Genomic DNA, 27,580 nt, shown 5'->3' on the forward strand with positions numbered 1-27,580 from the left:
AACACTGTGCTTTACACTCAAATAGCCTTGCTCAAAGGCACCTCAACTGCAGTAATGAGTTAGGGATAAGTGCAGCTATTTCATTACCAGCATAAAAGATGTAACTACTTCAAAAGTAAATAATATCAATGATGTAAATAACTTAATGTTTTAACTTAAGTTAAAAATACAGTAGTTGGATAGGGATAGTCTATGGTTCTACTAAACACTGACAGATCCCCTCTAGACATGTTTTCAGACATAAAAAATACTGGACTGGTTTGACGTTTTGTGTAAATGCCTGTGTGCAGGTTGACTCACAGGTCGGTCTCTAAACACTTCACTCATAGAGACTGAGGATAATCTTCCAGGTTTTGTTGTTAAAAATGTGTGGAAACAATTAAAGAGTTTTAAAAAAAAACCCTGCATTGCAGAACCTATCCAAGGTCTTTAGGGCGGCCCTTCATATTGGGGCAGTGACATGCAGTTCACTACTAATGGAGGGAGAGCATCATTTCCAGTGAGACGTGTCCTTGACAAAATCTGAGATCAGATCATCTGAGACAGGCTGAAGGTGCGGGGTGGAAGACACCTCAGCAGTCATGGCAAGACTGAGGGGAGAGGCTGAGGGGAGAGGTCTTAAGGTCACTGCCAAGTGAAGTGCGGGAGTTTTCCCTCCCTAACAGTGTCAGCTGAGACTCAAGGATGGCAGGAGGAGGGCATGGGGGGGGCTGTTGTCCTTTGCTACTCCAAGCCTTGGGAGTTTGGAGGCTGTGAAGGGAAGGCATTGCACGCAGCTGCCGTGAAGGTCAGAAACATTAGAGCTCTGCAGGACATCAGGGAGCATCAGTGGCAGGACGCTCTGAGAGAGCAGACTATGGAAAGGTTTAGGTGGGGGCTTTAAAAGAACAGGGGATGTTTGGTGGAGGGTGCTTCATGAAGCCCTAGTGACTAATTTTCCTGAGAATTTCCTGAGACTTTTGCACATGTGTTCACTGAATGTAGCTGTGTGTCACCAGTTCTTGCTCTGTTGAATGTGCTATGTGGAAAAATGGGGGTTCTTTTTTCTGTGGGGTTGTACGTTCTGGGACCATTGTATTCTGTGAAGTGTGCTGATGAACTTTCTGTTTGGGCAGGCTAAACTGGCTACTTTATTCCTCCTCACAAGGAGGAATAAAGTGAAGGCCTGTGGGCCGGTGGAGCCAGTGTTAGTGTTAAAGGGGCTGGTCTCTAAGGGCTGAGTATGCTCATTACAGTCTGGTAAATGATATTGCTGGGTTTCAGAAGGTGTGGTGTATAGAAAGGGCTGTTTGTAGTGTGAGGGAGGAGGGTCTCTGTATATGTATCTGAAGGTGAAGGCTTGATATGTTTTTAGTCTTCTTATAAGGAATGCTGCTGTACAGGGCTGCAGCTGTGTGTGTGGGTGTGTATGCAAACATGTGCGGTGCGGGTGAGGGGTGTGTGTGCATGTGTTTGAGGCGTGATTGGTGGATGGCTTAAAGGGTGTCTGTGAGGTGTGATTTTGGTTTATGTTACTTTCTCTCAATGGGTAGGAGCTATACCCGGTGTTATTTTTAAGTGCCTTGGTTTTTAATAAAGGGCATCAAAAGTCTCTCTATCTCTATCTCTCTATCACTCTCAACTCTGTCTTTACAAACACCAACGTCAAATCCTGCATAGTATACCTTTTATGTAATAGAATAATAATTGTTCTGATCCACACTCCAATCCAGAAGGTGGCAGTAATGCAGCTGAAAGTTGTTCGCAAACCGCCATTAAACAATAAGAGAAGAAGAAGTAGCAGAAGACGCTTTTATTTTGAAAATGTTGACCCAGAAGTAGCTAGCCAGTTGTAGTGGAACGGAGCCAGCAGCTGTCCTCACCTCCTCACCTCCTAACCCTGCCTCCCACTGCCTCCCGCTGCCTCCCAAGCCTCTGTGCCTGCTACGGGACAACAGCCTTTCATACGGAGTAACATTAGGCTTCAGCAGGTTGCTGGAGGACAGGCTCAGCAGACAACGGTCCGGGTGTCAGTCACGCAGTGAGATGCCAAGAAAGGCGCCGCTTCACCGACACAGCTCGTCGTGGCTTTTGCACTGATTTGTGAGAAGCATCTCTGTGGTTCTCTGTCCTGTTCACCATCAACGTTATCCGGCTGGCGAGGTAGGAACAAATGTGAATTACACAAGCAAGGGAGGTTCAAACTGATGTAAGTTAACCAGGCGGTGTAACTGACACATATTACTGGTTATCGTCGTCAGCGTTTGTTGTCCAGGTGTTTATTTAGTTGTGACGTTAATGGAGTCGTGTCCTGACTTTAATTGAACGATGTTGGGGATGATGGAAGGCTGATATAACGTTAGATACAGAGCATTAGCCATGTCATAGCTTACGGCTAAATTAGGCTTGGTCCCATTAGTGGCTAGTTTGGTAGATTAATGTTACCTCGAGGGCATCACTGTCACAGTAGTTTACATTACACGTCCAGTATGGATATTAAATAATAAACAATTCACAACTAGCAACCATTGACCGAGTCCTTGTTATTTTCTGCACATTTGTTGTGACATGCTTTTCTTCATTAAGAAGTATTTAATGTATGTGTCCTGTCTCGCCGTGCACGGCTCATTGTAGTTTCTTTCTCCAATCATTGCGTCCGCAGACGTCCCGTCATGTTCACGTCAAAAACCGCGGCGGCGTGAGCTCTTTTCTCGTAAACTGAATGAGAGCTGTGGGATGTGAAGTGTTCAGTCCTGCACGGAAAATACCTGCATATTTTTTTTTATCATCTTAGAACAATATGTCCGAGGCGAGAAGCGTTTATTGAGGTATAGCTACAGTATATCAGACCCTAATGAAGGATAACAGGATATACGCGTGCTGGAGGTTTTATAGTAGTGCATTGGTTGGAGATAGTACTCGGGATGTACAGCAGCTGAGGTGATCCTGCAGGCTTTCTCTGGCGACACTAACAGCCTCCCACCATCATACATAAATAGGCACACACATCTCCTAAAGCTAGCCATGATACAGTCAGTCACTCATGAGGCAGAATAAACATTTTACTGGCTGCAAATGGTTCTAATAAAGTTAGTATTTAGGTGAAAAATGTGACCTGACTGTGTGCTGCCTTGACCTGATTGCACCATCTTAGCGTACTGGAGGTTGCAGTCACTGTGAAAATGAAATCTGGGACAGCCCAGGTCAACCTAAAAAAGGTGACCATGTGACGCATTTCCTCCATAGTTTCTTATTTCTATTCATATGTAAGTAGGGCACCTGTAAGACACTCTGCAACCAGCGACGTCTACTTAGATATCAGTAGTTTCTTCTCACTAATTGAAATGCATGTCTTATTTAACATGAACATATCAGTCGTTCACATTGGTACAGATTTGCTGTGTTTGCTGCATGTTGTACTATTTTTAACCATTTATAACTAACCAGTAATTGTTTTTTAATGCAGTACCCCCCACAGTCTATATACACTATTTCTGTTTTTTTTTTTTTTTGGTAATCAGGTGTGAAAAGTCACTGTCATGACTGGAGCTGAGACTGAGGATGATATTCCATTAGGCGAAAGGAAGACTGTCACAGATTTCTGCTATCTCCTGGACAAGTCCAAACAACTCTTCAATGGGCTAAGGTCAGCTTTTGTTGTATTTAATCTGTTCTGCTGTGTTGCTTCTTTTTGTAATCAAGCATTAGGGCTGTGAGATATGATATATATCATGTGATGATAGAAAAATGTATACTGTTTCATCCCAGTCTTTACGGCTATATTTTTCATCATTTGGAGTCTGTTCATCTTTTGTACAGATTACATTAATAAATGACTCTTCTTAGCTTTTTACTCACAACGCTTTTATTTCACTTACAGTAAAGTAATGAATGTAGTTGTTATCAACTTGCGTACCTCACCTGATTCACTGTTTCTCCTCTGCTCCGTTGTGTGTGCAGCACACACATGGAGAGCTCATCCCCACCTGTGGTGAAACACAGAGCAAAGGAGAGCAGCGTTACCAGAAATGACAGCAAAACGCAGTAGAGACTATGTTATTTATGTTATTTAACAAATTTATGTGCACTCGTTTCATTTCAGCTCCATAAGAGTCTCTACTGCGTTTTGCTCTCAGTTATTGTCGCGCTACTCTCCTCTACTCTCTGTGTATCACCTCTGTGCACACAGCGCAGCAGAGGAGAGACAGTGAACCAGGTTTAGTTCTCAAGTTGATGATAACTACTGTCATTACCTTACTGTAAGTGCAATAAAAGCTTTGCAAGTAGAAAGCCAAGAAGAGAAATTTATTCCATGCAAAAGATGCACCAGGGGGGTGTATCTAAAATTCTAGCCCAGTACTCTGAGGAAGTACATTCATATATGATAACTCTGCAGCACACAATTTATGTCTAGTGCCCCTGGAGGAAGTAGTGTGTCCATTATATAAGGGTGTGGAGGTTGGGAAGGTGGATGGATGTGTAAAACTGAGATTTAAGCTGAGCTCAGAGGAAATTCAAGTGCATTCCATTCGTTAAGTCACTTGCTGAATCTCCTGCAGTCCCTGGCCTTTTGTTACCTTATATGAAAATATGTCATTCCTGTGCAGTGAGCTATACAGATTTTAAATTTGGGAAATGGTATTGGAGAGGTTCTCAGTATCTGCAGATACCTCGAGATTACGTGCCAGAATAAACATCAGGAGAAAAAAATTAGGGTATCCTCTTAAAGGGGACATATTCTGCTTTTTGAAATTTTCTTTTATTTATATCCTGTTATGATGTTGGATGTTAAACGTGGTCAAAGTTTTCCAAAACTTGAGGTATGTAAAAATGCTCCCTGCAAGTCAAAAGTCAGGCCTTCAACCTGCTCTGAAAGCTTAGTTTGTAATGTTTTTTCTGCCTTGCTGACGAGCTGACATCAGCTCGTTGCACATGCCCATAACTGTCGTTCCGTAGCCTTGGTTGTTAAGGTTGTTGCTATGGTTTTTCCATGTGTTGTTTGCGTTGTCCAGTAGGGCCGGGCGATATGACCAAAATCTCATATCCCGATATAGGTCATTTCATATCCTGATAACGATACCTATCATGATATAGCACATTTTAATTCAATGTATGAATAGTTGGTCCGTCCTTCCGCCTCTGTGTGTGCTTTTATATAGCATGCAGGTGTTCCGGATTCAGAGGCGTGATGAAGATCAGACTGATCAGAGCTGTAAACTCTGCCATGAGGGAGGACAAAGACGTTACTAGGACGAGGGGAGGACATTTCTCTTTGTTTGACAACATTAAAAATGAAGTTAGACTTTTCTGTCGGCTTCCTGACTCATTTTAAAAAAGACGAGAGAAAAAGAGAGAGAGCAGCTGCGGTCATGTGAGCTAGAGAGTGAATGAAGAGAGGGAGCGCCGGTAGCGAGAAAGCCGGTGAATCAGATCAATAAAACATTATTTTCCGATTGTTTCAGAGCGGTTACTTCTAAAGCACAAACACGCCCACACACCTCCGCTCAACACTGCGGCTGTAGCAGAGACTCTCACACACTGAGCTCAAATTAAAAGAGTGCACATAAATGAAGTAAATAACATAAATAAAGACAGTCTCTACTGCGTTTTGCTGTCATTTATGGTTGCTGTCTCGCTGCTACTTTGCTCTTTCTCACCGCGGCGGGTCTGAGCCTTCCGTGTACTTGTGAAGCGCAGCGGAGGAGACTGACAGCGGTGGAGAGTTGTCGACAGCTTCGGCTCAAACTTGTACGGATCTTTATGAGAAGTTGACATTTTGAGTAAAGAACAAGAAAAAGTAGTGAAATCCCACTACTACAGTTAGTTTCATAGTTTGTTGACGTACCCTCTGGAGTTGGCAGAAGCCTCCTGAGGGGCAGCTTCCAAGAGCTGGCCAATCGGCACAGAGTGAGCTCATCAGGAGGGGCGGGGCCTCAAAGAGACAGGAGCTAAATGGCTGAACTGAGGGGCCGCATAAAGGGCCAGTATGAGTTAAATAAGGAGTTTTTTTTAATGTAAATCATGCAAAGATATTCCAGTAGAGCCCCAGAAAATAAATATAGACCTGCAAATGTGAAACTGCAATGTACAAATATTGTAAAATGAATTGACTTAAATATGTTGTCATTGAACATAACACGGGGTTCGGCAATGATAGTTTTTGAAAGAACCTCTGCATGTAGAACTCAAACTTTCCTCATCCCCTTTGTCTGTCTTTATGAGGAGCAGGAACCATTTATTATGTGTGTTCCCACCAAAGCACCCATCTAATCCTGTATCTGCTTGTGACGTTTTGTTGTGAGATGATAAATATCCACACAGTGGAATTTAATCTCCCATCTTTATTGGCTTTAGTGGCACTTTCTTCCTCAGGCAGAACTGTTAATAAACATAACAGCATGTACGCCTGCTTCACTGACATTCTGCCAGCTTCTATTTATGGCAGATATCTGACTACTTTCCTGATCTGGAAATTGAAACCTTTTTCTTTTTTTTTCTTTTTTTTCTCCTTGTGATTATGTAATTGAAGCAATTACCAGCTGAACATCACTGACCTATTTATATTAATAGGCTAATTGTGAATGGTTGTAGATTAACCGATGCTCCACTATCACAGTTATATACTGTCATCTTTATTTATTTTTTTTGTCACTCAGAATTTTTTATCGGCGAGACATTTTCAATATTAAATAATAGCAGTAACAAAAATGTCAACAGTTTGAGAGATATATTTCTGTCAGTCATCCATAAGTCCACTTTCCCATTTTCTTCCAGTTCCGTCTTGTAGTCTCGAAATATGTGGTGTCTCCATCAAGAAGATTTCTTCAAAAATGACAAGTTGTTGGTCCTGAGTCAAGGAAGCTACTTTTCCCTACTTTCTTGTAATCACCTGTAATACCTGCTATTAATGGCATTTTAACAACATATCTATGGTTTCCTAGTACAGTTCTTCAGAGTGAAATATCTATATATGATTGGGCTATATTCATTATCGATCTTCTGATTATTTTCTCAATTAACTTATTGAGAAAACACATTAAAAAAAAAAAAAGGGTTAGGGTTAGACCAACAATCCAAAACCAAAATAATTCAGTTTACTATAATAAAGGACAAGGAGAAGCAGCAAACTGTCACGTTTAAAAAGCTGGAACAAATATTCACTTGAAAAGGGACTTAGACTATAATTTGACTATCAAAATAGTTGTCGATTCATTTTCTGACTATCGACGAATGGATAAATCAGATAATCATCTCAGCTCTAGCGATCCATATAAAAGAATCCACACTCTCTCCAAAATATCTGATGTCTATTTAACTGCTTGCATTTTATCCAGGGAATGTCCCTCCATATCTGTGAACTGGTGTACAGTATGTTTCATTTCTTTATGGTAGTAAACTCTTAGTTGCAGGTATCCAAAACAGGAGTGCTGTTTTTTTTCCTTTTTCTGCCCATCGAGCTGGTTTAAACTTACTATCAAAAGCTTTCCATTGGAATACATTTTATCCTTCTGTATCTTAGACACTGTTAGTATTTTGAACCACAAACATGCACAGTTGAACACTGGCTTCAACAAATTCATTTGGTACTGTAACCTACTAACATATCTATGTAAAGTAAATGCTTGACTGCTGCTATCAGTAATATACTCGTAATGAGATTCTCAGTTTTCAGTGTTACAAACATTTTACTGATACACATCAACATCAGTTTAGTCATTAGCAGGAGTGCTACTGTGAAAACACTGGTATCATGTCTTCTGTGGCTCTGGAGGAGGTCTGTAAAAGATCAGAAAACAGTGAAAACGCCCATCATGATTTCCTAGAGTCATCACATGTCTTGTTTTGTCCGAAGTCCAAAGAGAATCCATTTACTATAATGTAAGAACACAAAAGGAGCACATTGTCACATTTAAGAACCCAGAACCATCACATTTTTGGCATTTCTTGCTTGAAAATTGACTTATGCGATTATTCTATTATTAAAATATATAAAAGGTTAAATTAAAGGTGATACTAAATCACCTTTAACAAATAATAACCTTACCTGCCAACATTTCTTTTGTAAATAATTGCTTTCCTCATTTAGTAATTTTTGTTTCAAGTCCAGTAAACATATTACAGAATTTAAACTTGATTTAGAAATATAAATAAGATATTAAAAAACACTAATAGGTCTTATTTTCCCACCTACTCCAAAGTTTTTTCTTTGTGTCAGTCTGTTTCATATGTCAGGGATATATTAAATATATAATTTAATAAACTATTAAAATTCCAGTGAATCTACCATATATGTGCACATCATTGTGATCTCTCAGAATTTCCATTCATCAGTGATATGAAGAGCTGCCTCACCGGCTGAGAGAGCAGTAGGTTGTGAGGACGTGATCATAGAATGCAGGAGACACCTTGTCTTCGTTAAATCGATGGCATTAGGAAACCTAAAATCTCAATATCATTGTTCTTCTTCAGTTCAAGTTTTTGAAAAAATGCTGCTGCTGGCACTGATTCCAGCACTGAAAACAAATAAATAACAGATTTGCCTCAAAACTGAAACTGCATCAATCTTCTTAAGACTACTCAGGTGGTTCCTACCAGAATCTAGCAGGATGTTTTATATTTGAATTCTAGATCAAATCCTCAGGTTGACTCTTGTGTGTTAAATGATCTTGAATGTTTTTATTCTGATATGGTTCCAGTGAAAATCACAATACGCTCAGAAAGACTGTAGAGTGCAAACAGACAGACCGGCCATCTGGAGTAGCAGTTTTCCTGCTGAGCTAGTGAACCTGTCATCTGGTGAGCCAACAGGATAACACCGACAACACTGACAGAGAAACAGAAAAGCGCCAGGCCGGAGCTTGATTGATAGATGAATGCACGAAACGATAAATCGATTTAGACAGACAAACACCCACTCCTGGTACGTCGTGTTTGTTATGATCTCAGCTGAGTGATACATCGGGTTTGTGGTGAATTAGTCAGAAGTGATGCTGCGTTCTGGTCGTCTTTGTATCACCGACGGAACGGCACGATCGTCAGCTCAAAGCACCCGTTTTTAAAGGGCTCACACACTCAGAGCCATGTGAAATGATTTTTAGCGTTCACACTGAGCTTGAGTATTCTGACTGGCCTTACAGGGCCTGACTGATACTGGATTTTTTGGGCAGATGCCATCACCAATATTAGGGAGTACAAAAAATTCCGATATCAATATATTTGCAGATAATCTTATTTATACTGAATATATACATAAACGCACATTTTTTGCAATGATCTCTCAAATGTGGTTATCAAACACTTGTGATGGAGGTATGATATTTTACAGTTTAGTCAGTGTACTGAAACAGTAAGCTTCACTGGGAATTTCATAATTATAAATAACTATAAATAAAAAAAAAAACTAACATGTACGTATATATTAACCTTGAGTTAAACAAAAGGATCAAATATATACAAAGTGCTGCCTATATAACTTTAAACTGAAAATATCGGCTGATCAATATATCGGACGAGCTCTATGGCTTACATTTGAATCCATGTGTTGCAGCAAAACAAGCACTGCAACCCGAAATAAAAAATCCAGCTGGCTGTTGCATCTTCTCCTGTCCTTCTACTGTTACAGTCATGAAATGTGATAGATGAATGGATTCATCAGATCAGATGCCGCCTGGCAACTACTCAGTAATGGTATGGTCTTTTGTAGTACATTAAAGGACGGGTCAACAGTCAGGTGTCCATATGAACAGTGAAAGAGGTTTTTTTCCTCACTGTAATCATTCCTCCTGTTCCTCCCCACTCACTGTACCCTTTAAATGTGACATTATAAGTATATTATGAAAGGATCTTCTAACGGTCAGCATGAACAGGAGGAATGATTACAGCAAGAAAAACATGTTCATGTTCAACGTTCATTTGGGCTCCTTTAATACTATGAATTCATGCAAAAAAAAAATTAGGGCTTTGTAAAGATTACATGGTTAAATGAAATAAGGATTTCTATTTATTATTGGAAGACAGGAATTCATAGATACCAGGACAGTAAATATTTATTGTCCCATACTTTTTTCTTTTATTTCTTCTTAAAATTTGCTTACAAGAGAATTTTTGTATGTCTTTGTATACCAAAATCCTGTTTTTTACAAAATTCTCACATAAAGATATTATGATAAAAAAAACATTTAACAAAGTGGGCACCATGAGTAAAGTTTTTATCACGTGATTTTGAATACTTCAGCTGACACTGAAGTGTAGAAGTTTTAATTTGGATATGTTTTTGAGGTCTGTTTTAATGTCACTACTGTGTAGAGTAATCTCCTGGTCATAAAGAAAAGTGACTGAAGTGTTGACTACTAGTGTAAAGGACCAAAAGGTCAAGGCTCTTCCTTGGATGTTCCAAAGTCATTCACCGGTATCATGTGTAGAAAAGTCTGAAAACTCTCCTCACCCACAGGAACTAAAGCACCATGAATGCAAACAATTGTATTTCCTGAAATTAATTGCAGGCTGTATTTGACGTTTTCTTATCTCTCCTCTGTCTGTTGTACTCTTTGCTGCAGAGACCTTCCTCAGTATGGACACAAACAGTGGCAGTCCTACTTTGGACGGACATTCGATGTCTACACTAAGCTGTGGAAATTTCAGCAGCAGCACAGGTTATTTCCATCTCTTACTATTGTAATAGTTCACAAAGTGTTTGCAAAGTCAGAATGGATGGATGAAGAGTGCTGTGTTTCTGTGAGGTGAAGGGTGGCCGTTCGATTCAGCAGTCACATTTTTAGTTGAATGAATTCAGCAATGACGAAACATACTGAGTTGAATCAATTTTGCTTTGAGACATATACAGTGTCACAGTTTTGCCCAAAGACAGATGTACATGTAATAGGTGTTTACCAGATGTTCTGTCACTGCCAGGTGTTAAATGACATCATTGTCTGGTGTTCAGTGTTATAATTTCTCATTTATTGACAGGCAGGTTCTGGACAGTCGCTACGGGCTGAAGAGATGGCAGATTGGGGAAGTAGCATCCAAAATTGGACAGCTTTACTACCACTACTAGTAAGTCACACTGTGTCTCAGCCGCATGCATCACGGTCTCACTCTCTGTTTTCAAATAGTTTTTGATATTAGAGAAAAAGCCAGAATACTTCTGCAAATAGTTAAGTCTCTAACTATAAATCATTCTACAACTTTTGGTCACGATATAATTTCTGAGATAATAGAGTTTGCCTGCAAGTGGGGCAGCTTGAGGGTGTATGAACAAAAATACATTACCTTAATTTAAAGGACCAGTGTGTAAGATTTAGTGGCATCTATCAGAAAAGCAGAAATGGAATATGATATTCATAAGTATGTGCATTAGTGTATAATCACCTGAAAGTAAGAATCATTGTGTTTTTGTTACCTTAGAATGAGCCCTTTATATCTACATAGGGAGGATGTCCTCTTCCACAGAGCCCACCATGTTGTACCGCTATGTTTCTACAGTAGCCCAGAACGGACAAACCAAACATTGACTCTAGAGAAGGCCTTTTGTGTTTTCGCGAGTTTCGTGGCCACTGTAGACTCTTCTACACACTTGGAAGGAGAGGGTGAGGGGGGTATATTCATTTGGGTGCAATCTGCAACCTCACCACTAGATGCCACTAAATCTTACACACTGGTCCTTTAATAATGTAATTATTATTATTAAATGAATTCTCATAGATGTATAAAATTCAAACAAATATTCAAAAACAAGAGTTATGGCACAAATAATTAAAGTTAATTTGAATGCACGACTAACTGATTAGATGTATTCACATTTGCACGCCCAAGCGCAGATTAAATGTGCTCCGCAGAGACAGTAATACACTTTGTATTTTCTAATCTTTATTGACAGCCTTCGTACCTCAGAAACAAGTTACCTGAATGAGGCCTTTTCATTCTACTCAGCCATCCGTCAGCGATCCTACTACTTTCAGGTCAACAAAGAGGACAGGTAAGTTCCAAAAACACTTCTTAAAAAATGTTCTTAAAATATTGTTAGTTGCTGCTAACTACTGTAGTTGCCTTTACTTGGCATATAATAAATCGTATGGACATTCAATTTTGTTAAAGCTGCATTAATCGATTTGTTTTTACTACTTGTGCAGAGTGGAAGAAGCTGTAAACACAATATTATCACCTTTTAAAGTTGATATGGTGTACATATCAGCTTCCTGCTGCTGCTGCTGGAAACAAGGTTGATCAGAGTTTGTGGGCCAGAAAACCAAAATAATAAGCTGAAAGACACTGAAAGGCCTCTCTGTGATCCCTTTCATATCTGACATAGTAATTGAATCTATTGTTAATATAAAAATATTGATCAGTGCAGCTTTAACCTTCTGACAGGTAACTAACTAAATGAATGAAATGCATCAGTGAAGTGAGCTGCTGTAGTGAAATGCAGACCTACATACAGGGTGCCATTTGTGAAAAAATCAGATGTTATTCATGAAAATAAATCAGAGCCACAGTGGGCCTATATAGACTATGAAGCATATTAGACTTTTTCTTGCAGGTGTTCCAGTAACATTTATAAAATAATTATGAGCTTTAATAAAATAATTAAGAAACTTGAACTTGACCACTGCATTCGCAGAAATATTTTAATCCGTTAAAAAAAAAAAAAAATCAAGTAGTGCATTATTTTCACTCTCAGTGATGTGATGTCAAGTTCACGTCTTGTCTTTCCTCATGCAGACACATAGATCGTATACAACAAAACAAAAGGTTAAATGCTAATTTAAAATACCAGAATGAAATCCCTCAACGCTCCTTTCAGTACTGTGGATAGCACCACTTGGCCAGACGTGTCAATACACTTAAAATCATTCTTGCAAGTCCCTGTTTAATTCAGCTCTATGCACAGCGCGAGGCAAACTTCAATATTAAATACAAAATAATCACAACATGCAGTAGCGCAATGTGCCGTCATTATAAAAATAAAGGCTACAGTATGTACCTACCTGTCAGACTAAGAAAACAGTCTGCTTCGATGATGGACTTCTGTCTGTATTTATGCTTCCCTGTGGAGGGGTCATTTGCGGCGTCTCGCTCCTCTTTTACCCACATCTCTGCAAATCTGCAAGTAGGGAAGGAGGCGACCCCTGACCTCCATTTACTGCATCATCACATAGCCTAGACGCCATGTCATCTCTATTGTCACGCAAGTGCTGACAGTGGAAGTCCAGTACTGACTTTATTGTCATTGCACTATAGACTTTACTTAGATTTTTTTTCAAAATAGCCCAGTTTTATTTTAGATATTTTTATATGGTCTATGGGTGAACATCTAGAAAAAATTGTGAACTCCTCATATATTCTGCTGTTTTAAAAATGAAGCCAAACAACACTTTTCTTGTTCCAAAGATTATGAATATGTTCAGCAAATTTCAAGTCTAGGGTATTTCTTAAAATTTCTCAACCACAGACAACGACCAGTCGTATGTAAAAACACAAATTGTAATCCTCAGATTGATGAGTGAACCATAAGCTGTTATGCCTTAATGAACAAAGCTTGAAATGTGACTGTACTTTACTGTGGATTTGTTTTACCTCACAAGTTCTTATCTTCTCTCATCTTCTGTTAGGCCAGAATTAGTAGTGAAGAAGCTTCGATATTATGCTCGCTACATAGTCGTCTGTTTACTGCTCAACAAGATGGACCTAGTCAAAGTTTTGGTGAAGGTATGGAAGCAAAATTTTATGACTTGTATCATAAACACCCCCCCCCCCGCCCCTGTGTACCCCATGTAGCATTCATAGCATTCATTTCAATGTCACACTATTGGATATGGAGACACCTGGGATTCCTGTAAGAAGATTATGCTGAAATTACACACTGGAAAGGATTTTCACCGTTTCTCAAACACTCTCAACTTACAGTTATTAAGGGACCTGGTGGAGGACGCTCTCTCCGTCTTGGTTGTATAACACTTGCACTACTCATGAGCCAAGCAGCTCTGTATGACATGAGACAGCAGGTCCTTGCAGAGGGAGGTGTCATGAACAGCCACAGAGTAGCTGCTTCTGCCAGCCAGGGCATGAACGGCCAGTGAGGAGTGATTCAAATTAGGTAAACAATTCTTCCATAATCCTGAGGCGAGTACAGGAAATGTGTTCTCTGAAAAGGTGTAACGGTAACACAACAGCTAACACACAACAAGAGCTGGCTCACTGCAAAAACTTTCCAGATAGAACTCTTATGTAAGAATTTGACAAGAAGACAATCACTAATCATCATCATATTGCATCATCACTGTCAGCTGTGGACTCCCAACAGTAGAAAGTAGTGTATACACAGTGAAAAGGTGAATATACGTACCATTACACCCCTAACCTGTATGGATGCATCTACTGTCAGTGATGTGTTCCAGTCTTTCTACAAACAGGACTGCCTTTGCAATCTGTGCCCAGATCTGATTTACTATATCTTCCATTTCCTGTGCAGGGAATGGCCCCGGACAGCAGATCTGCACCTAAAATCTGAACCCTGCATTGTTCCACAGTCTACCTGCATGTGCAAATGATGGGAACACAGCTGCCCTTGATCACAGATGAAGGCCACCATGGTCATATTGTCCTTCCTCACAGTACATGATGGCCTCAGGAAATGGAAGAAAATGTTTTAGCATTTAGAAGACTGCTGATAGCAATAAATAGTTAATATGTGCATTTTTGAGATGGCACAGTCCTGCCCTTTTAGGCCAGATAGCTTTGGTATCAAGAGCTCTGATGAATGTTGCAACAAGAGCCTGAGCACTGCGGCTGTTCAGAGATGCTCACATGGGAGGTTTGGGTTGGACCTGAAAGGCACCTGGGTGAAAGTCTGACTAGAAGGCAGCTGCACCATGGCCTGCATCTTACCTGGAAGACAGAGCTGCTTGGCTGTATTCTCATGCTTCTTGGAAAAACTTGAATGTCCAAAATATCCTGCTTTTCCTTAGCGGAGAAGTGGGTCAGTTAGACCAGCCTGGCCCAAGACCACCTGGTTACAGTGCTGGACACACAAACAAATATTGGTACTTTGTAATGGTAATCTCACCAGTGGCTATGAGAACAGACACCTGATAGATCATATACAGTACATATACAGTATATACAACATCGAGCCCCAGCGTCAAAACGCCTGTTTGTCGTTACTCTGAAAATACGTGATGTATCCCATAGTCCCAAATGCTTCCTTTTAAAAAATAGGATATTTGGGCTAATAATGTTGTACTCTCTGTAAATGTAATAAAGAAAAACATTTTGAAAGGGAGCATTTGACAGTGTTGCAAGTCCCTAGGAAGCAGGAAGTATCCACAATTTTTTGGACTCAGCACCTGGACATGAAAGATGTGTGTGTTCTGCACATTGATTGAATGAAGGGGAACATTCTTGCTTAAAGTGACTACATATAACTTTTGAATGAAGATGAAACACATTTGTTGTATAAATTGCTTTAATTTGAATGGAGGTTTGAATTAACAATGGGGAAATGTAATCAGTGAATGTGTTATAACTTAGCCACCTAGCCATCTCCATCATTGGTACACCTTGGTTTTTTTATCTGTCTTTTGTTCATCAGCAGTCTTTTCACAATTCTTACAAATGAAGCCCATATGACGCCACGTAATAACACAGAGACACAAACAGCTGTATAAGAGAATCCAGGCAGCTGGAAGTGATTGGTGACACTGGCTTCAGGAGGAAAACTAAAACTTTGTTTCAGTTTCCCAGTTTCCCCTTTCAGAATACTGGAGGAAGTTGGCTGTCATCTTGTAATGTGCATGAGACCTTCTTTTATAAATCAGTAGTCTGAAAAAAGTGTTTGTATATTTGTAAATATGCATCTTCCTACCTGTCTGCTACCTGCAGGAGTTATCTGAGGAAATCGAAGATTACACCCAGCGATTCAACACAGAGGACCAATTGGAATGGAACCTAGTGCTACAGGAAGTTGCAGCTTTTGTAGAGGTAATACACTCTCCAAAAATAAAGTAACTCAGAACGTTAACTGTTTGTTTTATTACCCAACATGCATATTACAAAATGGTTTTATTAGATGTGTCCCATAACTGTGTAGTCCTTGGCTGGGTAAGACAAAAATTCTAACATTAGTGCAACTTTTCACCTTTCTGGAAAGACAGCCAGGTAAATAAAGAAGTTCCTTTTTGTGAGTTGTCTGCTGACTGGTGTTTCTCTCCATTTGTACAACAGGCAGACCCAGTGGTCGTACTGAATGACAACAATTCTGTCGTCGTCACCAGCAACCGGCTGCAGGAGGGAAGTGTGCCTCCCCTGGAACAAGGCATGGTGGTTGGGCAGCTCGTCCTTGCAGATGCACTAATCATCGGCAACTGTAACAACCAGGTTTTAACCCACTAATTCTAATTTACAGTTCCTAACACTTCAAACACATAGACACAGTTGTTTATCTGGTTGGAGAAAAACCTATGATGTTGGAGAAAGGGAAAAAAAAAAAACCTGAACGCTTTTCACTTTAGAACAGTGTCAGTTTTACCTGCAGCTCTGTCGTGCTCATTGCTGATATTTTCACTACTGTACTACAGTATGGGTAAAGTACTGTATGTCAGTTGTGTAAACCAACTTTTGATAGATGGTGCATGCCATGTACCACTCCTCAAACTGTAACCCACTGTTTCTAACCATAGCCAGTAGTATTGTGACAGCTGCCATTCTTTAACAAAATAACAACAATAAGGATAGAGCCAATGGGTCTCATGCAAGAACCACTCACACGAATACATTCATTCATCTGTTACAGGTACGAGTGATTGAAGTGAACTTGAGGTATGAAGGAAATTCACAAGTGTTCCAGGCCTGATGCACTAATCACACACAGATGGTCTGCAGTTCTCAACAGGAGTAAAAGTTCCTGTTTGACTCAAAGGACTGGTGTGCTTTGTTTTTTTTTAGGATTTAGTGGCATCTAGCAGTGAGGTTGCAGATTGCAACCAAATGAATACCCCTCACCATCCCCTTCCAAGCATGTAGGAGAACCTACGGTGGTCACAAAAAACACAAAAGGTCCTCTCTAGAGACCGTGTTTGGTTTGTCCGTTCTGGGCTACTGTAGAAACATCATATTTTCATGGCATTATCAGTGTGATGTAAACTACATCATGGCTGCTGATTTAACTAAGCACCTGACATCCTCATCACACCTGACAGAGGAAGACCACCTGTAGCACTCGTCAGGTTAAAGTAAGAAACATACAACAAGTTTGTGTAGTTAAGAGAGTTTGATAAATTTGACATAGAACAACGGTACGAGCAAACCTTGCAGAGAGGTTTAGGATAATGATATAAAACGTTCTTGCAGTAGACCCGTTGTTTAATTGCCAGCTGCTTCTCGCTCCACTGTCTGACGCACAGATCTGCATTTCCACTCTGGTCATAACACTAACACAACACTATGGGGAAGGGAAGTGTTCACCTACATTTTCAAGACATTGCTTCTACCAGAGCAGAATCTTCATTCATATCTTCACTGACTGATTTTTCTAATAAAAATAATGATACATACAGGATATGAATTGTGCGAGGTAGGAACCTTACTACTAAAGGGCAGCTCTATCACTTCCCCTCCCTGTAAATCTTTACAAAGCAATATGATGAGAAAGCAAAGGTCACCATATAGTTGTAGTATAATACACATTTTAGGGAGCACACTGCACATTTAGCTTTTGCGACACTTTTCTAAGGATGCTTCTCATTTGTCTTAAATGTCTCCTTGTTTTCCTCACCAGCGTCTTTATGCATCCCACATGAGATGCATAATGTAAAATAGATGTTGATTATTAGTCTTAAAAAGGACTGACAAGCATCTGCACATACTAAATTAACCCTGTATTCATCCTGCACAGTTTGTACATTGACCTCCCTTCTCAGGCACTGCATGTATATGAGCCACTTCTACATATAATAATTATTTGCACCAGCATTTATAGATATTTTGCTTTTTAGCTCATCATTTGATAGTCTATGTTATAATTAGAGTGCCTGATTACATGTAGAAATAATTTATCAGCCTAAAGGGGGAAAATGGAAGTGATGAAGTGAATTCTGGTTCATATTAAAATAATGACTGATTTATAGTGTCGCATGTGAGAAAATGTGTTTACGGATCAAAGACTGCATGTCAAAGACTTGTCCGCTCTTCCTGACTATGAACCAAAGATGCAGGCTTTCATTAAAGGAGAATCTTCATGAATGACGGGACACAGAAACAATATGAAAGTTGTTTTGTTAGTCATCCTAAAGTTACTACACATCCACTTGGGAATAACATGATCCCAGAGTCTGTCATTTGTCTGGGTATAAAACGATGATGTCCTGATCATCTGTCTGATAAAAGACTTCCTCAAAGAACTTTGTCGCGTATCCTCACTCAACCCTCTTCAATCCTCTATCCTCAATCCCCCTGAGCAATAAAAAGGGGTTTTTTGAGACGTCCTTAATTATGGTGGACCAGATTGATTTCCAGGTCAGTCAAGGAGCAAGCAGACATGAAGTAAGGCAAATGTGAAGCACCAGCACTCACAACATGAACCAGAAACTTGTTTGATGTCGGCCCTTCGGTTATTTTAGGGAGGCAGTGGAGGTAAAGTGCATGTAAACCAAATCTGTGTGTGTTTTCAGGCTGTGTAATAATGCAGGCAGTTTACAGAATACATATCATTCAAACAACCATCATCACACATTTACATTTGTAAGGAAATTTCAAGAAAGGTCATTCATGTTTGGGAAAGTGGTAAAGTCCCACTTTTTTTAGCTGACAGTAGCTCTGTGTCCATGGAAGTGTATAGTTTATTCCCCTGACACACATTCAGGTGTTACAGAGATGTTATCTCACCCTCTCTGCTCTCTGTGTGTCTGATCTGAGGCGTCTGTACTGTATAACACCTCATCTCCTGTTGGGAGGTGCAGTGCCCCCTGCTGGCTGTAAAACCACACTGACGCAAAATTAAATTCCCTGTTTCAACTAATTCTGAGAGGATTTTTACTGCCTTTTTTTTTCTCTCAGTTTTTAGCCCTGATTTGTCTTTGAATGCAGTAAACAAGTGTTTTTAGCCTTCAAACTAATTTTTTTGTGTTGTAAAAAACATCATGACACGGCCTAAAATCCACAAATCTCTTAATAATAAGTTGAGTCTTGCTTTCTTCCTTTTTTTTAGGTGAAGTTCAGCGAGTTAACCATCGACATGTTCCGCATGCTTCAAGCTCTGGAGAGGGAACCCGTCAACCTGGCCACACAGACTTCTAAACAAGGAACGCTGGTGAGTTTCAGTGTGTTGTTGTTTTTCTCATGTGAATCCTCTTTTTATTTTAGTATTTGAATGTCAAAACTCAGAGCAGAATATTCTCACCATGGCAACAGTAAACATGTTATGTCTCATAAATAATGCAGTCTCTCTCAGGACCAGTCGGTAGCAAATACCTGTATGTCACCTTGTTTTAGTCCGTGATAGCAAACCTGTAATTAGCTATAACTGAGTGCATCGTTCCCTCCAGAGTTGCATCATTCCCCGCTGGAGTCTGACTAATGAACAAATGAACACATAACTGCATGGATACCCTCCTAGAGACAGTGGTGGAAGAAGTACTCATCCTTTATAAGTAAAAGTAGAAATACCACAATGTAAAAATACTCCATTACAAGTAAAAGTCCCGCTTAAGTAAAAGTAGAAGTAGTATTAACAAGTAAATTTACTCAAAGTATTAAAAGTAAAAGTACCTGTTTTGCAGAAAACTGGGCTGTGACTGCAAATATGTTTAATGAAGTACATTAATAATGCTGATGAATCAGTGCATAAGCAGCATTTTGTTGTCATTATTGGATCTTCAGGACTTAATAAGAGTCACCAGATAAATCTGAGCGACTGTCAGATGATAGTTTGTGTTGGAAAGAAGAAGAAAGTTCTGATACATTTGGACTCATTTTCCAGACCTTTTCTCTCGTCTTTGTGTTTTTGTGAAATATTGCACTTTTCCCTCTCTGGGTTTTATTAATTTGAAACGAAGTTAAAAGGGGCAACTCATAGACATCTGAAACAGGACAAACAGACACAACTACAAACTGATTTCATGTGAAGTTCGGGGACCGCTGTAAAGTAATTAAAGCTGTCAGATAAATGTAGTGGAGTAGAAAGTACAAAGTAGCAGAAAATTCAAAACTTAAGTACAGTACTTGAGTAAACGTACTTAGTTAGTTTCCACTGCTGCCTAGAGGACTGATTACCCTGTTGTACATCAAATAAACTTGAAATATGAAGGATAATTATTTGAAATGCTTCTCCACAGGAGCCCAATGAGAAGCCAGCTAAAAGAGAAAACCCTCACAAGTATCTGCTCTACAAGCCAACATTCAGCCAGCTTTTTACTTTCTTGTCTGCCTCTTTTAAGGTCAGTACTGACTTCAATCTTAACCTTTCCCGGTTAAATGTCACTTAAGTTAATAGTTTATTATTAGACATGCAAAGTTGTCAAGATATGTCACCTTCAAGTATTACACACACTGCTGCGTTACATTGTTACTGATTGATTCTCAGCTTTCCTCTGCCGTTTTTATGTAAACATCCAAACATTGTTTTAATGGTAAGATACATGAGTTGGGAGGTCATCCTGTCTTAAGGGTCAAGTTATTTACTGACTGGGGGAGATTTGAACTATTGGGCACCCATATTTGGATAGGTTATCTTCTGCATCCCTAGCCATGAGCTATTTTTAGTCATTTCATTTGAGCCTTTCAAGTATATGTTGCACTCATATCATAGTCATATCATATATCATAGATATAGTGGTATTACTTAGCTGCATTATCTTTTATTTTTCATTGCTTTAATTTCTAGGAATTGCCTGCAAACAGCGTTCTGCTCGTCTACCTGTCAGCTACTGGAGTCTTCCCTGCTGGACATTCAGATTATGAAGGTAAAATGACATTTATTAGAACAGAGTCTGCCACTGTTGTTCCACCAATCAAAAGTATGTATATATATTAATATTATATTATTATACATTTACAAATTAAAAGGCCAACATGTGCATTGTTTGCATTTTAGTGTACATCTGAGCACAGCATTCAGCCTCCGAGACTATGTACACACTGAAAACACTGTTAACATGTGAAAACATTTTCAAGTTGTTTTTGTAAAGCTTCCCATCATACAATTGAACCAGCATGAAATAGTGATTTGATGTGGGCTCATAAGTTTCTGCCAGATGGCCTCTGACTGCATGTGAGCAGGCTGACGTCCGTGTTTTTGAGTTTTTTGGTGTGAAAAATGCCACCTTAGTGTGGACTGAAAGCCAAAACAGACTGAAAAAAACTAAAGTCAGATCAGAAACATTTTGTTTGTTAGTGTCAAGTCATTTGTCAAAGCAATCTGTAAAACCACAATCTAAAAAAGAATGTTCTTCATCAAGTTAGATGTAGTGACCTCATCATGTGTTAAAAGCTTACATACATCATGTAGAGTTACAATGATCTACATGTCACAATCTGTCTTTTCAAGTTGAAGCAATGAAGCTTTTATCTGTTGGCGTTTCTGATAGGACCGTATGATTTTGGAGGAGTTCTCACGAATACGAATCGAGACGTGGTGAATGGAGAGACGGTGCAGAAGAGGAATCAGGCCCAGAAAGAAATGCACTGGTGAGAAACTAACTCATCATGTCTGATGTCATCAAATGTTCAGTTAACTTTTTAGGAAAAGCTAAAGTTCAGATTAGTAATTCTAACTGTGTGCACAACCTGAGAAACTACTCATGACTGAGTTTGCTGCGATATAAATGGAGCTTCCTGACACTGAATAATGCTTGTTTGTAATGTTGCAGCCTTCATCCTGGAGACTTGTTCCCTTTCACCCGGAAGCCACTATTTGTCATTGTGGATTCTTCAAACAGCACAGCCTACAAGGTACCTGAACACGTGTATTTCTTTGAAAAAAAAAAATCTGTATCATGTGATCACACTAAGAATGTATATTCTCATTCATATAACCTTTTCTGTCTTTTGCTTATGTTAATAGAATTTCACAAATCTGTTTGGCCAGCCTCTGGTGTGCCTACTATCACCTACTGTATATCCCAAGAGTGTACAAGGTGTGTGTCACTCTACAACAACAAATCATTACAGCAAAAGTCTCTTTGTTGGTTGTGGTCTTTCATGAGATTTGTTGATAATAAGAAAAATCTAGAATATTACCTTAAAGTAAATGAAATGTTTTTACTGGTTTATGTATCTGTCTGGTTTACGTATATGTCGTATGTTCTGACCGTGTGTCTTCTTACCTGTTCAGATCAGTCTCAGCGTGGGAGTCTCTTCACTCTGTTCCTCTACAGCCCACTCTTGGCTTTCTCCTCTGTGTGCGGCTTAAACAACGTGCGGCGAGGACTGTGGGAGAGGGCTCAAGAATTCCTTTGCAAAGTCTACCATGACATCGGCCAGATGATAACTCGATCACGGACCATAGGTAGCATACAGTATCTCTGATCCATTCTTTTATGTCTGCTAGTATATTATGAAGAGTATGACATTAGACTGGACTGTGGATCATTTGTTTTCATGCATGTTTTAACTTTTTTTTTTAGCCATGCTAGCAGTACAGCTCCAGGTACAGCAATGTCAGTCAGTCAGTCCGGCAGCACTTGAATCCAGACTGAAATATCTCAACAACTATTAGATGGATGGATATGAAATTTGCTTCACACATTAATGTTCCTTAGAGGATGAATAGTAAGAACTTTGATCTCCTGACTTTTCATCTGGCGCCATCATCTGGTCAAAATCTCATTTTGTCCACTCCTGTAGTTTATAACCAAATATCTTCAGAACTAATGACATTCCCATCAACCTCAGCTGTGCTTTGTGGTTAATGCTAATTAGCAAATATTAGCAAGCTAACATGCTAAACCAACAGGGTGAACATGGTAAATACATATGCATGCTAGCATTGTCATTGTGAGCATGTTGATGCATGCTGATGGTAGCGTTTAGCTCAAGTACAGCCTCACTCAGTCTTTTTTCTGGAATTGATAGCTCTGAAATGGTATTGGATGGTTGTATAGACATTAGTCTGTAAAACCGTCACTACTTCAGTCTTCATAGTACTGGTTTTGTTAGAGCAACTATTTAAACCAGTGAAAATCCTCACTTTTGAGAAGCTGAAAGCAGTGAATGTTTGTTATTTTTGCTTGACAAATGATTTAAGTGTAAATGATTATCAAAAATGTCATCTCCTTGTCTCAGCACTTATTGTATCTGGCTTTCTTCACAGATCAAGCCTTTTTGCAATTCTTCGGTGACGAGTTCCTTCGGCTGCTGCTGATCCGTTTCGTTTTCTGCTCAGCCGCACTGAGACTGCATAAACTCTTCCGGGTAAGTCACTGCCGCTGAAGTTACCCTAAAGAAGTTGCATTGTTTATTTAAATGCCAAAAATGCAATGCATGGTAAGGTAAGAATAGGGTCTGTCCCAGTACCCACAGTCTGGAGCACTTAAGTCACGTTCACGTACCATTAGGTACGCAGGAAAGTGTGTCCCACTTCTGCAAAATGCCAACACACAGTACACTTAAACCGACGCACACTCGTCCTAACACCACTTCAGAGCATCTATTTAGAGCTAAGTGCATCCCACAGTACATCACAATCTACTGCACGTCATTGTTAATACACCTATACGCTGGTTTGCTGATCCACATCACATGCAGATAGAAGCTGATAATTCCAAGGTCATGAAGTGTGCAAATTCAATGGTGCAAATGTATCTCAGTTAATGGCAGCCAGTAATAACGGAAAAACATGTCTGCTAGTCTCTAGTGTTTGTTGTGATATTCATATATATTTAATGTCGTGCTTGCAGGAGGCGCGGAGCTTCCCAGAGTCGTACCCTGAGCTCCCCAAACAGGACACAGTGGAGAGCAGCGTTTTACAGAAGCATATATTGGAGCTGGCCACCATGCTGGACGTGCAGAGCCTATTTTGGGATGATTCACTGGAGGCCTACTAACATCTCCGCACAGGGCGAAAATGGCAAAACGTGTACATACAGACACATAGGACTCAACTGCCACAGCCCTTGCAGTTGCTTTTCTTTTTTTTTTTTCTTTTTTTTCTTTTTCTTTTTTACAGGTAATCCAATAACTGATTCACACATAAAAATTCATGTCCTGCATTTAACTGTTACTTGTGCAAAATGTAGTGCAACATCAAAATGTTCACATAGGTAAGTCAGAGTTTAATATAGTGTAAATTCCCCCATTTTTGAGTCTCAGCGGCTTGCATCGTGAGTATAACCATCATATAAGACATAACCAACCAATAAGAGGCTATGAATAACTCTTTGACTCACCATTCCCCATTCAAACGCAAAAGTTTAAAACTGCAGCCAGTAACTTCACTCCTCGTGTCAGATAATTGTGAAGTTGGTTGTCTTGGTGGTGTTTTTTTTTTAAAGTAATATTTACCATTGTTTATTAGAATGAAGGTTGTGTAAGCCTCAAGGATAGAGAATATGAACCTGGGCTTCTTCCAGGTGTGACTTTATCTATCTGCATGAAGGCAAAGCGTGGTGGGTGGTCCTGAACTAATCCCTTCACTGCATCAGTAAATGTTAAAAACAGTTACAATGTTGGAATTTGAAAGATTTCACCAAAAATATAATTACTGGTCTGGATTTTTGTATTTGCCCAACAGCTGAACTTGTAGCAGGCAGAGGTGCATGAGGTTTGTTCTGCGAGTTCTGTTGCTTGCTGTAGGCCATAATTAGTTGTAAAAATATCACACTCCTTCATGTCATCAACCAGCAATCCACTTAACACCTTTAATCATACATCATTCAAAAAAGCCATGTGTGTTTTGAAAGTGGTATTTATCCCTTTTTGATATCACTGTGCTGTATTTGCATGCAAAAAGGCAAAGAAATGTATCTGTTTAGTTTTTATCCACAAAGTATGGCCTCCACCTTCAAGGGTACAAAAGAAATCCTTCTATAAAAGGGTTGCAGGTTTTAAAGTGGCATGCCATAGGGAGGTAAATGGAGCCAGTGCATGTGTTGAATTACTCAAAAGCTTGCATGGGCCTGTGCATTTGTAGTTGAGTCACCAAATGAAGACAATCTAGGTTGAGATTAGAGGAGATGACTTAAAGAAAAGGTATGCACACCATTTTTTTTTTCACTAACATGCACCATTCAGCATATTACATGACTATCCAAATCACCTGTGTAACCTTACGATGTCAGGATTATCATGTGACCTGCCAGTTGAGTAGCTTGAATGGAAAACCATTGGCAGCGTTACTTATCTTCCTGCAGTCATGTTACTTTCCAAACATGTCTGTTACATTGATTTGACTCTTCTGCCATTCACCTTCAAGAATACAGATTTGTCAGTCAGCGGAACCACAAAACACAAAAAGAGAGGAAGCCTGAGTGGAGACGAGTAGGGATGAGCAAGTAGCAACCACCATGGCTAACTTTAACTGTGGAAAATTGCAACTGTGACCTTTGTGGATTTTTATTTGCTTTGTGTCTTGAGATAGAACTTGAAGACTTTTTTTTTTTTTTTACTTTTTTACTTTCACACGTACTGACCCAAACACTGGAGGCTTGACAGAGTGCCTTTCATTGGTGCACTCCAAAAACCCGACCAGCACAGTGCCAGTTTGATTATCAGCCAGTAGAGATTCAGTGCTGCCTGCACTCCATTTAAGTGTTCCTACATAACAAGCAGCTCTCCCACACAGCCAAATGGAGCTCAGTCATTGTGAATTGAAACTCAGAATAACCTTCTAGCACGACCGCCAAGACTGAGGTGTGGCCCAGAAACATAATGTTGGGAAGCTGGGAAAGGTTAAAATACGAGACAACCAGTCTCGCTTGTGAAACAGAAGCACATGGTTGTTTTGTACTACTCAGTTGTAATGGGAGTATACTGGCAGCTTAACGCTTGAGTGGTCTGAGACTTCTTGTAGCCATCATCTTGTGGTTGTTAGAGGAGCTGCAGCTGTATGCTCTTCATCATGCGGTCATGGTGGTTGCTAATGCAAGCAAGAACACTTGAGATACTTAGAAAATGATCGTAGTGTGTAGGTAGTTTAGATTTTCTGATTCAAAGTGGATCACAGAAAGCATCATATTGTCTAAACCGACTACCTGAGTAACTGTTCTTGTGACTGAGGTATAGCGGTCAAAGACACATCCCATGATGCCTTGGGCTCTATATGGCCCAGTACCCTAATCATCTTTTTTCCTTCTTTCTCTCTCAGTGGATTCTGTCTCCACTTTCAGTTCTCAAATAGCAACACATTACAGAGCATTTGAGCCTAACTTTCAGATAGCATGAGCGCTATCCTAGCTAGCACTTGCAGAGACATGGTCTAAGTACTTTTTCATTTGCTTCATATATTGTTTTTTGTCTTTTACGTGGTGTGTTATTGTCTGCTGAGTTTCTCTGTATGCATGTAGGCAGCATCCAAACATTGTGGCATCTCACTCCTGCTCACCTGATCGCAAGTCTGTTTGAGTCTTGTTCTGCAATAGAAAGTAGCATTTCAGAAGACTTCAGTAGTCTGCTGTCACCCTGGTGCCAAAATTAAATTCCCCGCGCAATCTCACAGGATACATATTCATCTCCACACTCATCACGGCTGATAGTGGAATCGTTATCAAATTGCTGATTTGCTGAAAAGTAGATTTCTAAAGATTTTGATACTCAAATACTTTTGTCCAAAATAAGGTATCTCCAGAACTGCTGACCAAACATTGCTGTCCATGGTTCCCAAACAATGAACACTAAAACTCCCTTGACCAAAATATTAGCTTGTCACACGTCTCACAATCTAACAAGCACATTGCCATGACATTGACTCTAGCTCAAACAATAAGGCGAGCATTATTCTGTATTTGGCTTTTTTTTGTTGTTGTTGTTTGTTGTTTTTTTCTTAAATCCAATGAAAGACCAATGCATTAGTCCATATCTCTTCCTCCCTGGTTTGTCTCTACCCTGCCGGTCTGACAAGCCAAGGAGGAAATAGTGCATTTGTTGGGGACTATTTTCAGCGGTGGATTAATCCACATTTGGTGCTCTAGTGAGTATTTCTGGCAGCAGGAGGGTGTGTGTAGGATAAAGACAAAATAAACTACAGTGTGTGTTCATGGTAGTGAAGGAACATGTCACCCAGTGCAACAGTGTGTGGTGTCATTGATGTGATTTCAGTAGTTTTTGGACAACAATGGAGCTCTACGGCACAGAGGAATAAGATATATCAGGCTTTGACACAGTTGCCGTCGGGGATTTATTTTTGGCACCAGCAGAGAGGAGTGATCGCACAGGCCATTGTAGCGATGCTGATAGAAACCAGCTGACAGTTAACTGCCCTCGACCAAAATCATAAAATGATGCAGTGATACAGGAAGTAACCTAGCCGGCTGGTGGAAATTAAGACTTTTGAATTGACATTAATTATAAGAACACTATTTTTTAGTGTTTATTATATTTATTGATAATGTTAGAGCGTGTACAGATGATGTAAAGCGATGTTTCAGCACAGATGTGTTTGTTCAGTATTTAGTAA

General features: G+C 39.7%; 1 protein-coding gene across 2 annotated transcripts; it reads left to right on the forward strand.

Annotated features, from left to right (window-relative positions):
* The first annotated feature begins 1,816 nt into the window (after nucleotides 1-1,816).
* scai (suppressor of cancer cell invasion) lies at nucleotides 1,817-27,103 on the forward strand. 2 transcript variants are annotated; one of them, XM_042395385.1, is made up of 17 exons: nucleotides 1,817-2,142; nucleotides 3,501-3,625; nucleotides 10,536-10,631; nucleotides 10,948-11,034; nucleotides 11,858-11,956; nucleotides 13,590-13,686; nucleotides 15,859-15,957; nucleotides 16,201-16,353; nucleotides 19,181-19,282; nucleotides 20,307-20,408; nucleotides 20,855-20,933; nucleotides 21,558-21,657; nucleotides 21,840-21,921; nucleotides 22,034-22,106; nucleotides 22,304-22,477; nucleotides 23,282-23,382; nucleotides 23,868-27,103. In XM_042395385.1, the coding sequence occupies exons 2-17, from the start codon at nucleotides 3,519-3,521 to the stop codon at nucleotides 24,012-24,014; spliced, it is 1,698 nt and encodes a 565-aa protein (XP_042251319.1). In that variant the 5' UTR covers nucleotides 1,817-2,142; nucleotides 3,501-3,518; the 3' UTR covers nucleotides 24,015-27,103. The 2 variants fall into 2 exon arrangements, with proteins under 2 accessions (XP_042251319.1, XP_042251320.1); XM_042395386.1 differs by lacking the exon at nucleotides 1,817-2,142 and adding an exon at nucleotides 2,851-2,919.
* The last annotated feature ends 477 nt before the right edge of the window (nucleotides 27,104-27,580 follow it).

Source organism: Thunnus maccoyii, chromosome 19 (assembly GCF_910596095.1).
Source record: "Thunnus maccoyii chromosome 19, fThuMac1.1, whole genome shotgun sequence".
NCBI lineage: Eukaryota > Metazoa > Chordata > Actinopteri > Scombriformes > Scombridae > Thunnus > Thunnus maccoyii.